General features: G+C 61.0%; 6 protein-coding genes across 6 annotated transcripts in view; all 6 read left to right on the top strand.

The window, feature by feature from the left end:
• Positions 1-122: 122 nt before the first annotated feature.
• Positions 123-779, top strand: LSCM1_05167 (uncharacterized protein; the record flags this gene model as incomplete). The annotated part of the gene is made up of 1 exon (XM_067322640.1): positions 123-779. The coding sequence occupies one exon, from the start codon at positions 123-125 to the stop codon at positions 777-779; it is 657 nt and encodes a 218-aa protein (XP_067178503.1).
• A 1,371-nt stretch (positions 780-2,150) lies between these two features.
• LSCM1_05166 (uncharacterized protein) lies at positions 2,151-4,166 on the top strand (the record flags this gene model as incomplete). Its single annotated transcript, XM_067322639.1, has 1 exon — positions 2,151-4,166. One exon carries the CDS (start codon positions 2,151-2,153, stop codon positions 4,164-4,166), a length of 2,016 nt encoding a protein of 671 aa, XP_067178502.1.
• A 1,668-nt stretch (positions 4,167-5,834) lies between these two features.
• On the top strand, positions 5,835-6,266 carry LSCM1_05165 (uncharacterized protein; the record flags this gene model as incomplete). The annotated part of the gene is made up of 1 exon (XM_067322638.1): positions 5,835-6,266. The coding sequence occupies one exon, from the start codon at positions 5,835-5,837 to the stop codon at positions 6,264-6,266; it is 432 nt and encodes a 143-aa protein (XP_067178501.1).
• Positions 6,267-9,116: 2,850 nt separating this feature from the next.
• Positions 9,117-9,383, top strand: LSCM1_05164 (uncharacterized protein; the record flags this gene model as incomplete). Its single annotated transcript, XM_067322637.1, has 1 exon — positions 9,117-9,383. One exon carries the CDS (start codon positions 9,117-9,119, stop codon positions 9,381-9,383), a length of 267 nt encoding a protein of 88 aa, XP_067178500.1.
• Positions 9,384-10,270: 887 nt separating this feature from the next.
• LSCM1_05163 (uncharacterized protein) lies at positions 10,271-11,050 on the top strand (the record flags this gene model as incomplete). Its single annotated transcript, XM_067322636.1, has 1 exon — positions 10,271-11,050. The coding sequence occupies one exon, from the start codon at positions 10,271-10,273 to the stop codon at positions 11,048-11,050; it is 780 nt and encodes a 259-aa protein (XP_067178499.1).
• Positions 11,051-12,339: 1,289 nt separating this feature from the next.
• Positions 12,340-13,463, top strand: part of LSCM1_05162 (uncharacterized protein) — a gene marked incomplete at both ends in the record, with an annotated part of 4,341 nt that continues 3,217 nt past the window's right edge. Inside the window, one exon of the mRNA XM_067322635.1 lies at positions 12,340-13,463. This exon is cut by the window's right edge and continues 3,217 nt beyond it. Within this exon, the coding sequence (XP_067178498.1) occupies positions 12,340-13,463 (1,124 nt within the window).

Genomic DNA, 13,463 nt, shown 5'->3' with positions numbered 1-13,463 from the left:
CGCTCGACCTCCTGCCGATGCACCCGCCATTGCCTCTCCCCTCTTACCGATTCACACACACACACACACATGCACTACTGCACCCAACCATAGAGAACCACACCCAGAAGAGAGCCGCAGCCATGGGTATTGTACGCAGCCGTCTGCATAAGCGCAAGATTACCGGTGGAAAGACCAAGATCCACCGGAAGCGCATGAAGGCCGAGCTGGGCCGCCTTCCCGCTAACACCCGTCTTGGCGCCCGCCGCGTGAGCCCCGTACGTGCTCGTGGTGGCAACTTCAAGATCCGTGCCCTGCGTCTGGACACCGGCAACTTTGCCTGGGGCTCTGAGGCCACCGCGCAGCGCGTGCGTATTCTCGACGTCGTGTACAACGCCACCTCGAACGAGCTGGTGCGCACGAAGACGCTGGTGAAGAACTGCATCGTCGCCGTCGATGCCGCGCCATTCAAGCGCTGGTATGCCAAGCACTACGGCATCGACCTGGATGCGGATAAGAAGAGCGCCAAGGCCTCCGCGGAGAAGAAGGGCAAGAAGTCCAGTCACGCTGCTGCTGACAAGTACGACGTGAACAAGGCGTCGCCCAAGTTGCAGCGCGAGTGGGCTCGTCGCCGCCGCAGCCATAAGGTTGAGAAGGCTATCGCCGATCAGCTGCGCGAGGGCCGCGTGCTTGCACGCATGACGAGCCGCCCAGGTCAGACCGGCCGCGCCGACGGTATTCTGCTGGAGGGTGCTGAGCTCCAGTTCTACCTGAAGCGCCTGGAGAAGAAGAAGAAGTAGGGCGTGCATGCCTGTGGCTGAGTGTGGAGGGCGTGCGCACGCTGCGGCAGATGTGAACGCGCTTGGCGATGCACTGCCACCGTCCATCCACGCCTGTGTGTCTGCCACGTCTGCTCTCCCCGCGCGGATGAGTTTTTATTTTGGTTCCTCACTTGGGAAGCGTTCTCCTCTGATTTCACCTCTTTTTGCCTTTTCTCTCAACTCATTTCGCCCGAAATAAAAGAGAAGCGCCAGACACCGCACGTCTGAGGCTCGCGTCGAGAGCCATGCTTGCTGCCGCACATCTGCGTTCGGTTTCCACGAGCATCTAGCGTGCCTGCGTTCCTCCCCGTTGACTGATTCCGAGCCCGCATGCTTGCGTTGCCGCGCTACGGGAGGAGGAGATCTGCGTGGCTTACGAAAGCAGTTAGCCTCTCCGTTTCTCTGGCCATCCCTCTGCAACATGCACTCCCGCTCACCCGCTTGTGGTAGCACCTTGCCTCGTGACGCTCCCCCCTCTCTCTGGAATCTCGCCCTTCCTCCGCTTACGTATCCTCTGCTGAACCTGACGCTTCTTTCACATACATAAAGAACACCTGTAAGCGAACGATAAGGTATACCTAAGCCTGGTGACGGGGCTCAGCACCGTCACTGTGGCGGAACCAGAGCGATTCATCACCGCGGATGTCGGCGGCCATGGCCCTCAATGGCGTCGCGTCGCGGCGACCTGTGACGCTGCACACAGACCGTGCCACGCGCAGGATGGGCACAGTGCCCGCGTGGCTCGAGCGCATTCCACACGGCCCTCGCGGAGTAGTGCTGGGGTGCGCGTCTGAGTCGCCCTGAAGGGGGTGCATGGCATGGCGACCAGCGTCATGGGGGCGGCTGTGAGGGGTGTCTACACGGCTGTTGCGCACCGCGAAGGCGGTAGAGCCCAGGGCGGGGCAGGGCAGGGCGGAGTGGTGCTCGTCTGTGCTGTGCATTTGGGGGAAATGGAGATGTGGCGAGCACAGTGAGAGGGGCCGTTTGTGCTGGTGGTCGTGCGCGCGGCACTGCCTCCCTGCCTTTTTCCCTGATCCCTTCCTGAACCTCTCCTCACTCCCAGGCACCCGTCTCGCTGTCTTTCTCTTCCGACCTCTGTCTCTGTGCTCGCTTGCGCCCGCCCTGAAGCTCAGCTCCGCACACGCCCACACATTCACCCTTATACGCATACCCCCATAGCAGCAGCAGATAAAACGTTCATTTCGGGACCCCACCACGACGCCGTGGCACGCGCCTTTCCCCTTCGCAGCCTCTCTGCTCCACTCCCTTTACTCCCATCTCTACAACGCGTGTCTCTGCCCTACCAGCCCACTGAATACACTCACACACACACACAGGCACAGATACACAATGGCCTCACTTGAACAGATTGCGAACTGCATCCGCTGCCTTTCGGCGGACATTGTCCAGGGCGGCAAAAGTGGCCACCCGGGCACGCCAATGGGCATGGCACCGGTGTCAGCGGTTCTGTGGACGGAAGTCATGAAGTACAACAGCCGTGATCCTCACTGGGCCGACCGTGACCGCTTCGTCATGTCGAACGGGCACGGTTGCGCGCTGCAGTATGCATTGCTGCACATGGCCGGCTACGATCTTACCCTCGACGACCTGAAGAGGTTCCGCCAGGATGACTCCCGCACCCCTGGCCACCCTGAGCGCTTTGTGACTTCGGGGGTGGAGGTGACAACCGGGCCGCTCGGCCAGGGTATCGCGAACGCGGTCGGGCTGGCGATGGCCGAGGCGCACCTCGCCGCCACATTCAACCGCCCCGGTCACGAGGTCGTGAACCACTACACGTATGTGTTCTGCGGTGACGGGTGTCTGATGGAGGGTGTGTGTCAGGAGGCGCTCTCCCTCGCGGGTCACCTCGCCCTGGAGAAGCTCATTGTCATCTACGACAGCAACCACATCTGTATTGACGGCTCGACAGACCTCTCCTTCACGGAGAACTGCCAGACAAAATACACGTCGATGGGCTTCCATGTGATCGAGGTGCCCAACGGTGACTCGGACTTCGACGGCTTGCGCCAGGCGTTGGCGGAGGCCAAGGCCACAAAGGGAAAGCCGAAGATGATTCTGCAAACAACCACGATCGGGTACGGGTCTTCGAAGCAGGGCACGGAGAAGGTGCACGGCGCGCCGCTCGGTGACGAGGACGTTGCCAACGTGAAGACGAAGTTTGGCCGAGACCCCAGCAAGAGGTACCACGTCGAAGAAGAGGTGCGCGCTGTGTTCACAAAGCATGTGGAGAAGTGCGCAGCGGAGCAGAAGGCTTGGGAGGAGCGCTTGGCCAAGTACACGGCGACCTTTCCGGCCGAGGGTGCCGCCTTCGTCGCGCAGATGAAGGGCGAGCTGCCAGCCGGGTGGGAGGCGAAGCTGCCGACGAACTCAACGGCCATCGCGACGCGCAAGGCGAGTGAGAACTGCCTGGCTGTGCTCTTTGAGTCCATCCCAGCCCTCATTGGCGGGTCTGCCGACCTGACACCGAGCAACCTGACCCGCCCTGCGTCGGCGAACTTGACGGACTTCGCGCCGCACAGCTACGCAGGCCGCTACATTCGCTTCGGTGTTCGTGAGCATGCCATGTGCTCCATCCTCAACGGCCTCGACGCCCACGGCGGTATCATCCCGTTCGGTGGCACGTTCCTCAACTTCATCGGCTACGCCCTCGGTGCGGTGCGCCTCGCCGCGATCTCTCACCACCGTGCCATCTACGTGGCGACGCACGACAGCATCGGCGTCGGCGAAGATGGGCCGACTCACCAACCTGTCGAGCTTGTGGCTGCCCTGCGTGCCATGCCGAACCTGCAGGTGATACGTCCAAGTGACCAGACGGAGACAAGCGGTGCGTGGGCTGTTGCGGTAACCAGTGCCCACACTCCGACGGTCCTGTGTCTGAGCCGTCAGAACACTGTGCCGCAGCCTGGGTCGAGCATCGAGGGTGTGAAGCGCGGCGCCTACCCGCTGGTGGAGGTGTCCGACCCGCAGCTCGTGATTGTTGCGAGCGGCTCGGAGGTGTCACTGGCGGTCGACGCTGCCAAGGCGCTCTCCAGCGAGCTGCGCGTGAGAGTCGTGTCGATGCCCTGCCAGGAGCTATTCGACGCGCAGCCGGAGGCGTACTGCAAGGCGGTGCTACCCGATGGGGTGCCGGTACTGTCGGTGGAGGCGTACGTCAGCTTTGGCTGGGAGAAGTACTCTCATGCGCATGTGGGCATGTCCGGCTTCGGCGCCTCGGCTCCGGCAGGAGCGCTCTATCAGAAATACGGCATTACCGTCGATAACGTGAAGGCGAAAGCCCTCCAACTCGTCTCGCGCTTTCCAGTCGGCATGGCTCCACTGAAGAACTCCTCCTTCAGTAAGATCTAAAAGTGATGCGACACACACCGAAGCATACGGGACGACACCGTTAGGAGTCAGGCAAGCGAGCATGGCCGTAGAGGATGACCAGTGGCGCTGACGGAACTGTTTACCTTTCGCCTCTTCGTCTCGCCCTCTCTCTCTTTCCTCTCTCTCCTAAATATTTCCTGTGGGCGATGGGGGCTGATTACACGCACACAACCGCAGGTATATATATGCACAACGGCTGTATCGAGCAAGCCGGCGTCTGCTTGCGCATACGTGAGCATATATGTTTATACATGTATACATGTACGTATATGTGTGTCTGTCTGCTTATCTCACCCCCTCCCCCCTCACCCTCTCACCCCCTCCCCCCCCCGCGCCTTCCTCTCCCTCTCTTCCTGTCACTCGCTGACTCAGATGCTTTTCGTTTTTGCTCGTTAACGCCTTTACTTGTGTTTCCCTCGGGGGTGGTGGTGGTGGTGCATTTCGTGCCGGGTCTCCCCCCTCCTCCCCCATTTCTCACATGTTTGCTTTCTCAGGTGCCCTTGCGCCGCTGGTGGGCAAATAGATGTGGGGCGCCTGCCGTACGCGTTTTTCTCTCTGCGTGTGTGTGTGTGTGCAGAGCAGGTCTCATTTTTCTGCGTTGTCTTTGGAGTCACCCGCGTGGGAGTTGAGCGAGGCGGCACGCACTTTCCTTGGGCGCCAGTTTTGGAGGGAAGGGGAAAGAGGGGTCCGCCAGCGACTCGTACCGTGCCTACGAGAGTGCGAAAAAAGGGGGCATTTCCTTTTTGTGTGCGCGTGCATGCATTTGGCGGCGTGAGTTGTATGCATGAGCGCTTTCAGGTCTACGGAGGCACACATACACACACAGGTAGGCAGAGGCACGACGGCATCGGCACGACAAAGTCAGAGGTGTCCGGTGGAGAGCGATCGCGCCCTGTACCCGGTTTACGAATACGTTCAGATGTGTACACGAAGCACAAGAAAAAAATCTGAAACGGCACAGATGTGTAAGATGGCGGTGTGCTCGACAGACGTGGAGAGGCAAAACGGGCAGGAGAAGGAGGACAGCGGGGCATCATCCTTTCTCTCTCTCCCCCTGTCTTTCCCTGTCATTATATCTCTGCCTTTGATGTTCTGTTTATGTGCTCACTGCATCCGTCCCACTCATGATTCCACCGACGCCTTGTCTTCTAGAGTGTGCATGTGCGTGTGTGTGGGTGGGTGTGCGATTACGGGTGATCTGTCGCTGACAGTGCACACACACACACGCTGAAATAGGAAAAGAGAAACAGTGGCGCATAAAAATTGTGGTGGACGGACAGCTACCAGACAACCTCCCCCCTGCCGCCGCTCCCCCCCCATTCGTCGCGGCCTGTGTAGAAGTGTGTGGATGATAGCGAAAAAAAAATGGAGGAAAACAGAAAGTGAACAGATTAGTGCGGCATATACATATATATGAGTGTGTGTGTGTGCTCCACAGCAGTGGCGCCGATCTCGCACAGCCTAAGCTGGCGCGCCTTCTCGTGCTGTCGCCACTGCCACCGCAATAGCAGCACCTTCCCTCTGTCTCTCTCTCACTCGCTTTATTCATTGCCTGCTGTTTTCTCTTGGCCACACATGCACAAACGCACGCGAACACACACCGCAATCGTATAGTCTTTCCGACCCGCATTTCGCCTCTAGGTCAAGATGGCCAGCATCAAGTGTGGCTCTCGCCGCAAGGCCCGCCGTGCGCACTTCCAGGCCCCCAGCCATGTGCGCCGTGTGCTCATGAGCGCTCCGCTCTCCAAGGAACTGCGCGCCAAGTACAACGTGCGTGCCATGCCTGTGCGCAAGGACGACGAGGTCATCGTGAAGCGTGGTACTTTCAAGGGCCGCGAGGGCAAGGTGACGGCGTGCTACCGCCTCAAGTGGGTCATCCACATCGATAAGGTTAACCGCGAGAAGGCGAACGGCTCCACCGTGCCCGTCGGCATCCACCCCTCCAACGTCGAGATCACGAAGCTGAAGCTGACGCACCACCGCAAGGCCATCCTGGAGCGCAAGGATCGCTCGTCGAAGACCGACAAGGGCAAGGGCAAGATCAGCGCCGCGGACAAGGCCATGCAGCAGATGGACTAAAGCGGTTGCCTAAACGCGGTGGAGTGAGAAGGGTGCGCACGTGCAAGATGATGTAACGTCCCATGACCCTTCCTCCCACGCGCTCCGCACCTTCTCCGCCTCTGCTGCCTTCATGGCCCCTTATTGTGTCCGCTTACGGTTGGCACGCAGCGGCGCGCGAGGTTGCGATGGTGGAGGAGATTCAGATGCGATAGGAGATGCGCTGTAAGGGAAGGTGGAGGAGGCGGAAGGGTTCCGCGCGCTCTCACCGCACCCCATCTCGTTCGCTTGCGAACTCCGCTGGAGACCTTTCCTTCGCCCGCCCGCCCCCTTTCTCCTTTGCCCTCCTTTGTTACACTGATTTCACTTATTTGGCCCTAATACGAAGCATTGAGACTCTCCATCTCTCCACCGCCCGCGTGCGACTTCAGTCCCTCCTCCGCTCTCCCACCCTCCCTCCGTCCCCTCTGCGCCCAGGCGTGCTCCTGAATGAATGAAACACAAAGTAGGGAAGAGAGGGAGGGGTGGGAGCGCAGAGGAGGCTCGGTGCTGGGCGCTGCGGCGTAGACGGTGCCGTTCCGGTCACCCCCGCCCGCGGAGCGGCACTCCCTGCCAGCATGCGTCGGCCCCTTTTCCGCTCGATTTCAATCAGTCAAGGTGTACGTGCCTACTTATCTCCCTCCCCTTTTCTCTCTCTCTTTACGTGTTCTCCTGCACGCTCCACGGACACAGTGGTGCCTCCCCCGGGGATGCGGCTCAGGCACCCACTGCCAATAGGCAGCGTGATGTTCCGGCGTAATGCCCTCCAGCCACCCCCGCCCTTTCTCCATCATGTGGATCGCACAGAGGTATTCACGGCCACAGGCCGCTCCGACAGAGCGCCGTCCAGTACATGATTGCCAGCATCAGCGGCGATGAGTCGATCTCGCGATCTCACGTCATGTTGGCGCTTAAAACCGTCTCACCACCAGCGATAGCTCCGAAGTGGACAGCGACATGGGCCGCTCAGCCCCTGCACTGAGAGTGGAGCCCCTAAACGGTGGCATCGCGCGAAGAGGTGCGCCCCCACCTCTGCTCATCGGGGATGCAAAAGCAGCGCTGTGAAGGAGACAGAAGTGTGGCGCATGAAGGCCCTTCCGGGCCTCTGTCTTTGCCTGCGACCGACGTCGAGCGCACAGCACCTGAAGCGCCGTCGTCCGCGCGTCCAAAGAGTGCAGCGCTCTTGTTAACCGGCACCCCCCACGAGGAGACGCGGCAGTGTCGGCGGTAGCATCACGAGGCCGGCCAAGGCCACATGAACGCTTCCAACGCCTCTAGCTCCTCAGACGCACGCGCCTCCATGCAAAAGGGTAAGCCTCGCTGAGTGTTCTACCAAGCTGACCCGCCGACAAGATCCGAGGACAAGCACGCCGGCGATTTCCCCGCTCGCAGCGAGGAGGCCGACCGCGGTGGCGGTGGTGGCGGCAGCCTTTGGTGCCCTGCTGTGCTTGAGCACCGCGACAACTGCTCACCGCGGCTCATCTCTCTGCAAGCCCGAGGAGTCAGTTGGGAGGTGCGGCTGAAGGCCTTTCGCGTGTCTCTACGCTTGTACGGTACCTGCATCATGGACACCGCTAACAAATCAAGCGCGGCCCCTCCTCTGGGACGGCCCGCATCCGTCTGGCCGAGGCACGACAGCGCACCTCGGAGCTGGAAGAGTGGCGCACCCGGTACGATAGCCATCGCCAGCACTCACATTTGGAAGAGCGCATAACCCCACATCCCGCCGCTTGGTGGGTGAGGTGGCGCTGAAGCTGCTCAAGGCCAGCTGGTTGGGGTTCTTTGCTCTGTAGGTGATGACACCAAGCGCACGGATAGATGGTGGGTAGTGCTGGTGGTGGTGCCGCCTGTGAAGACGGCTTCGTCGGGATGACGGCGCCATAAGGGGAGCCGAAGCGGCTGCCGCTTGCCGCAGCGCGTTGTCAATCTGACGTCTGGCGCGCGGTACAGTGGCGAGCAAAAACTGAAGGCTGCCTTGAGGAGGGGTCAACGCTGTCGAGCACTTTGGAAGCGACTCGATGGGCTGTGCCAGCAGCCAACGTCAGCCCGGCAGTACGCACGAGGGACGCGTCGCCTTATCTACGCTGTCTTGTTGCATGGACTCCTCTACTCAGCATTCTCGCTCACTCATCGAGAGTGGCGCGGGCGGGGTCTGTCATGATTGCAGTTGGCGCTGTGGTAGTTCTCTCTCCTCCTCTGCTTCTCTATGCGCCATCACTTGACGCGATCACGGTAATAGTGCGACCCAGCCGTGCCCGTCGTCTGCCGGGCGTGTGGTGGATATCACCGGCGCACCCAGCAACTTTGCCCGAAGGTCCCCCGCCCCCTCCTTCCTCTTGCAAGCACTCCTCCCTGGGGGTGCGACCGGCCGTGACGTGCCGTTTACGTGCACGTAGGCTGAGACGAAAAGGACGTACACCGCGTGCATAGGGGTATCCCCTTCCCTCCCATCTTTCCTGACCACCTTCACCATACAGCCGCCGCCCTAAAGTAACGGCAGCAAAGTCGCGCGGCCACACGAGAGTGTGCAGCCCGGAAGTGGAGCCACTGAACGTCAACAATAGCAGCAAATTTTCTGCTCTTTTTATTATTATTGCCCATCCCTCCCACTCCCACTCCCCCCCACACACACACACAGGGCGCCTCCATCTCACACTCCTTGTCTATTCGTCCCCCCCTCTCACCCTCGCACTCGCTTATCATTACCACTGCTGCTTCTCCTGCCGGCATCCTCTTCACACCGCACCAGCGATTTCTCAGCCTTTGCAGTAACACATACACACAGCCTTTTCGTCTACCCCTCCCATCTTCGTCTGCTCACCAAAGGCCGTCATGCTTCGAGTCGCACCGCGCCTTCTCGTGGCCTACACGGCGGCTGACATCCAGGCAAAGCTAGAGTCCAGCGAGGCCCTGAAGCCTGTCCAGTCCGTCAGAGTCGTCGATGCCAGTGCCGGTTGTGGCAGCTTCTTCAACATCGACATCGTATCGCCAGTCTTTGAGGGTAAGTCGCTCATTCAGCAGCATCGACTCGTCAACAGCGTGCTGAAGGAGGAGATCAGCGCCATCCATGGCTTCACGCTGAATACCAAAAGCAAGTAAAGGATGCGACAGCGAGCGGGCCGCTATACGTCTGCGAGTGTGTTGCTGTTACGTGCCGTGGTAGGGGTCGGTGTGCATTGGCCTACTGGTGTGTGTGTGTGTGCGTGTGGGGGGGAGGGGGTCAGCGGCGTTTGCTAATGAGCCCCCACCACCACCCTCCTCCTCCTCCCTTACGTACGTCACGTCGCAGGCACGTATCCCCTCCCTCTCTCCCCTGTCTTCTATGGGTGTGACGGTGCGAGAGGCGGAGATGGACCGAGGGAGAAGGACGTGTGTGTGTGTGTGCGTCATGAAAGGCTCAGTAAAGCTGAGGGCAAGAGGTAAGACGCACCGGTGGTAAATAAGGCAGGCGACCACAGACTCTTCAGTGCATTCTCGGCAACTGAATTCACCTTGCCGAGAGAGGCCATGACTTCATATTTTTCAGTATGAGCTTGTCGCTGTACCCCGGGGAATACGGAGTCATCGCATGCACTGCGGGCCCCCCGCCCTTCCCCTTGCATCGCCGCCGCCGCCCTCCCTCTGCAGTCAGTCGGTCCTGCCGCTCTGACATGACATGTGACGCTATTTCTGCCACGGCTGCTGCTCTTGTCACCGCACCCTTTCTTTTTTCGTCTACCGGATCCGCTCCTCCACAGCCTTCTCCGCTCAGCCCTTTGCCTCCTCTCCCTCCGCCGCGCACACACAGCAGCATCAGCGCCATAGCACCTCGCTACACTTCGCCCCGCCACTACTCGAAGCATACGAGCAAGCACTGTTCCTCCCTGCCCCCTCCTCTTTCGCGATCTGCAGCATCCGCAGAGATCTTCTCAGCTGAAACTCGTTCACGGTTTCTTCAAGCTGCTCCCCAGTCAATTTGCGGTTGCTGTTAAAAAAGGGGGGCGGGCATGCAGGTAAAGTCCATTCAGTCCATCGCTGGCCGCGCCATCCTGGTGACAGGGGCCGCCTCAGGGCTCGGGGCCGCTACAGCGCGCTTTCTCGCGCAGAATGGGGCCAAGGTGACGCTGCTGGACCGCAATGTGGAGCAGGGCATGCGGGTGGCGGAGGAGGTCAACGGAAGGTTTGTCGCCACGGATGTGTGTAGTGAGACCGAGGTGCAGGCGGCCATCAAGGCAGCGGAGGAGTTTGCCGGGACGTCGCTCTTCGGGGCCGTCAACTGTGCCGGTATCTGCCCAGCAGCAAAGGTAGTAGGTAAGAAGGGCGCTCACTCCATCGAGCTCTTCAGCAAGACTGTGCACGTGAACCTTGTCGGCACCTTTAACGTATGCCGGCTAGCAGCCGAAGCAATGCAGAGGAACACCGCCGAGATCGGCGCTGAAGAGGACCGCGGGGTTCTTGTGAATACCGCGAGTGTGGCGGCCTACGAGGGCCAGATTGGCCAGGCCGCCTATGCAGCCAGCAAGGGCGGCGTCGTGAGTCTAACGCTGCCGTTAGCCCGAGAGCTCGCTGGGCAGCGCATTCGCGTCAACACCATTTGCCCCGGCGTCATGGAAACGCCGCTGCTGCCGCCCGCATTGGGTGCGGCACTGGGCGCGACTGTGCCGTACCCGCCCCGCCTCGGAAAGCCCGAAGAGTTTGCCCATCTGGTCGCCTTCCTCTTTTCGAATCGATACATGAACGGCGAGTGCGTTCGTCTTGACGGAGCAACGCGTTTGACAGCCAAGTAGCGCACGTATTTGGCATGCTGATGTATTCGTGTGGGTCTGCTTGCGGGCACCCTTGCCTCACATCACTGCCCCCTCCCCCACCGTTCACGTCCCTCCCGCACCCTTCGCTGGTAAGCGCGCTGTCCCAGTCTCCCTTTTCGCTTGCTTCGTATGGCCGCCTCTGCTTCTCTCTCTCTCCCTTGTCCGGCGTGTGCGCGTGTGTGGGTGGAATGGGTGTGCATGCGCACTCTCGTGTGCCCCATTTTCTTCGTGACCCATTCACATCCACTCTCTGTCGTGCCGAATAGACGAGCACCATTCCGCCCTGCCCTGCCCCGCCCTGGGCTCTACCGCCTTCGCGGTGCGCAACAGCCGTGTAGACACCCCTCACAGCCGCCCCCATGACGCTGGTCGCCATGCCATGCACCCCCTTCAGGGCGACTCAGACGCGCACCCCAGCACTACTCCGCGAGGGCCGTGTGGAATGCGCTCGAGCCACGCGGGCACTGTGCCCATCCTGCGCGTGGCACGGTCTGTGTGCAGCGTCACAGGTCGCCGCGACGCGACGCCATTGAGGGCCATGGCCGCCGACATCCGCGGTGATGAATCGCTCTGGTTCCGCCACAGTGACGGTGCTGAGCCCCGTCACCAGGCTTAGGTATACCTTATCACCAGGACTCACTCACCCGATGGAGATGCAAAACTGTGGAATCAGAGGGCATCTGTCGTGTGCCTTGGCTCGTCTGAGTAAGTGACGGTACAAAGTGCGCGGGTAGCCACGGGCTATGGGGCACTGTCGTTCTTCGCCATTCTGCAGAAAAGGGGGGACAGTGAGCGGTCGAAGAGCTTAGGATGGGGGGCACAGGGCACCCTTGGGCGTGTCACCTTAGATGCGCCGCCTCACCACTCTGCCCCGCCGCTCCCCTCAAACGCTGCGAGTGAGAGCCCAACTTCTGGTTGCAGCGACGCTCGCCCACTTCTCTCTTGACATCTTTTCAGCACTTCCCTTCTGTGACCTGTACCCCATCTCTCCATCTCCATCCCCGCTGCGTTTCACCCGCAACGTGGCACTCTTTCGGCTGCTCAGCATGACTCCCCCGTCAAGCTCACCAACAAGCGGGCGCACCAACCGACGCGCACGCGCACCTCAGCCATAGGAGCACGTACACCATTCAAGAGAGTAGAAATTAAGAGGCGCCATCAATCGGGCATAGCCCACACAAGCGAAGGAACGTGCGGGTGTTTGTTGCGGCGCGTTCACTTTCGCCCCCTTCCTGCCGTTTGGAACTTTGTGTTCTCGCCAGTCGCCGATGTCGTCACTTCGGGTAGAGAAGGCGCCAGCGGATGCGTGGGCAGATGCAAGTGACCTCGTGCCAGCCGTGGCAATGCCCATCGAAGGCACTGCGCCCGGCGCGGATGAGGACGCTCATGTCGCTGCCAGCGGGAACACGCTCAGCAGCAACGTGGACGAGGAAACGTGCGATCCGTCGTTCTTCGAGGAGGAGGAGGAGTGTGTTGCGCTGATCGCCCGCGCTGCCGCGCTGCTGCCACCGACAAATGAGGGGCTGCTGCCCTCTGTCGGGCAGGACCCGAACGGGGTGGCGGCCATGCTGGAGGGGCGCTTCGCGAAGATCGTCGACCGTTACCAGGACAGCCCGCACATTTTGCACCCCTACCTGGAGGTGCTGATGACGCCTCTCGTGGATCTGCTCCTACGCTACCTGCCCAATGCCGGCGAGGTGTGGGCACGCGAGACGGAGCCGAGCGTAGGGCAGTTGTCCCCGGTGACTGTAGGGGCTGGCCAACCCCTCAAGTCGGCCACCACGGTGGGGGATCTGTCCGCGCCGCCGACGTCCACGACGGCCACGCAGACGCTGGTGGTGGCAAGTGCGCTGGGCCAGGACTTGACTATGTTTGACACGGATGCCCCCAAGACGCCGCTGCACGCAGTCTGCAAGGCCCTCTACAGTGTCATCAAGACGGCTGGAGAGAAGTGCTGTACGAGTCACTTCCCCAACGACGTGGGGCACTACGAGGACGTCTTTTACACGCTTCAACTGTGGGTGGCCGACGCGATGCGACAGCGGGAGTGGGAGGTGCGCTACTGTCTGCTGTTGTGGCTCTCAAACCTCGTCCTCGTCCCTTTCTCCCTAGCTCTTGTCGACACGAACCACGCCGAGGAAGGCGGTGTCTCGGTGGCGGTGGGACGTTTATCGCTGTCGGACGCCACCCTGGTAACGGCGAGCCGCTTCCTCGTGGACACATCCAAGTGCCGTGAGGCGGCCGCCCTCCTCATCGCTCGCCTGCTCACACGGCCCGACAGTGCGCGGCATCGCGAACTCTTCTTTGACTATGCCGCTTTCCTTCTCGCGTCCGCCCCGTCCTCGCCCGCTGTGGGGGTCAGCGGCGAGGCGGTAGAGGCGCCGCCAGGGAC

Source organism: Leishmania martiniquensis, chromosome 24 (assembly GCF_017916325.1).
Source record: "Leishmania martiniquensis isolate LSCM1 chromosome 24, whole genome shotgun sequence".
In the NCBI taxonomy this organism is placed as follows: Eukaryota; Euglenozoa; class Kinetoplastea; order Trypanosomatida; family Trypanosomatidae; genus Leishmania; species Leishmania martiniquensis.
This window is presented reverse-complemented; position numbering and strand designations above follow the sequence as displayed.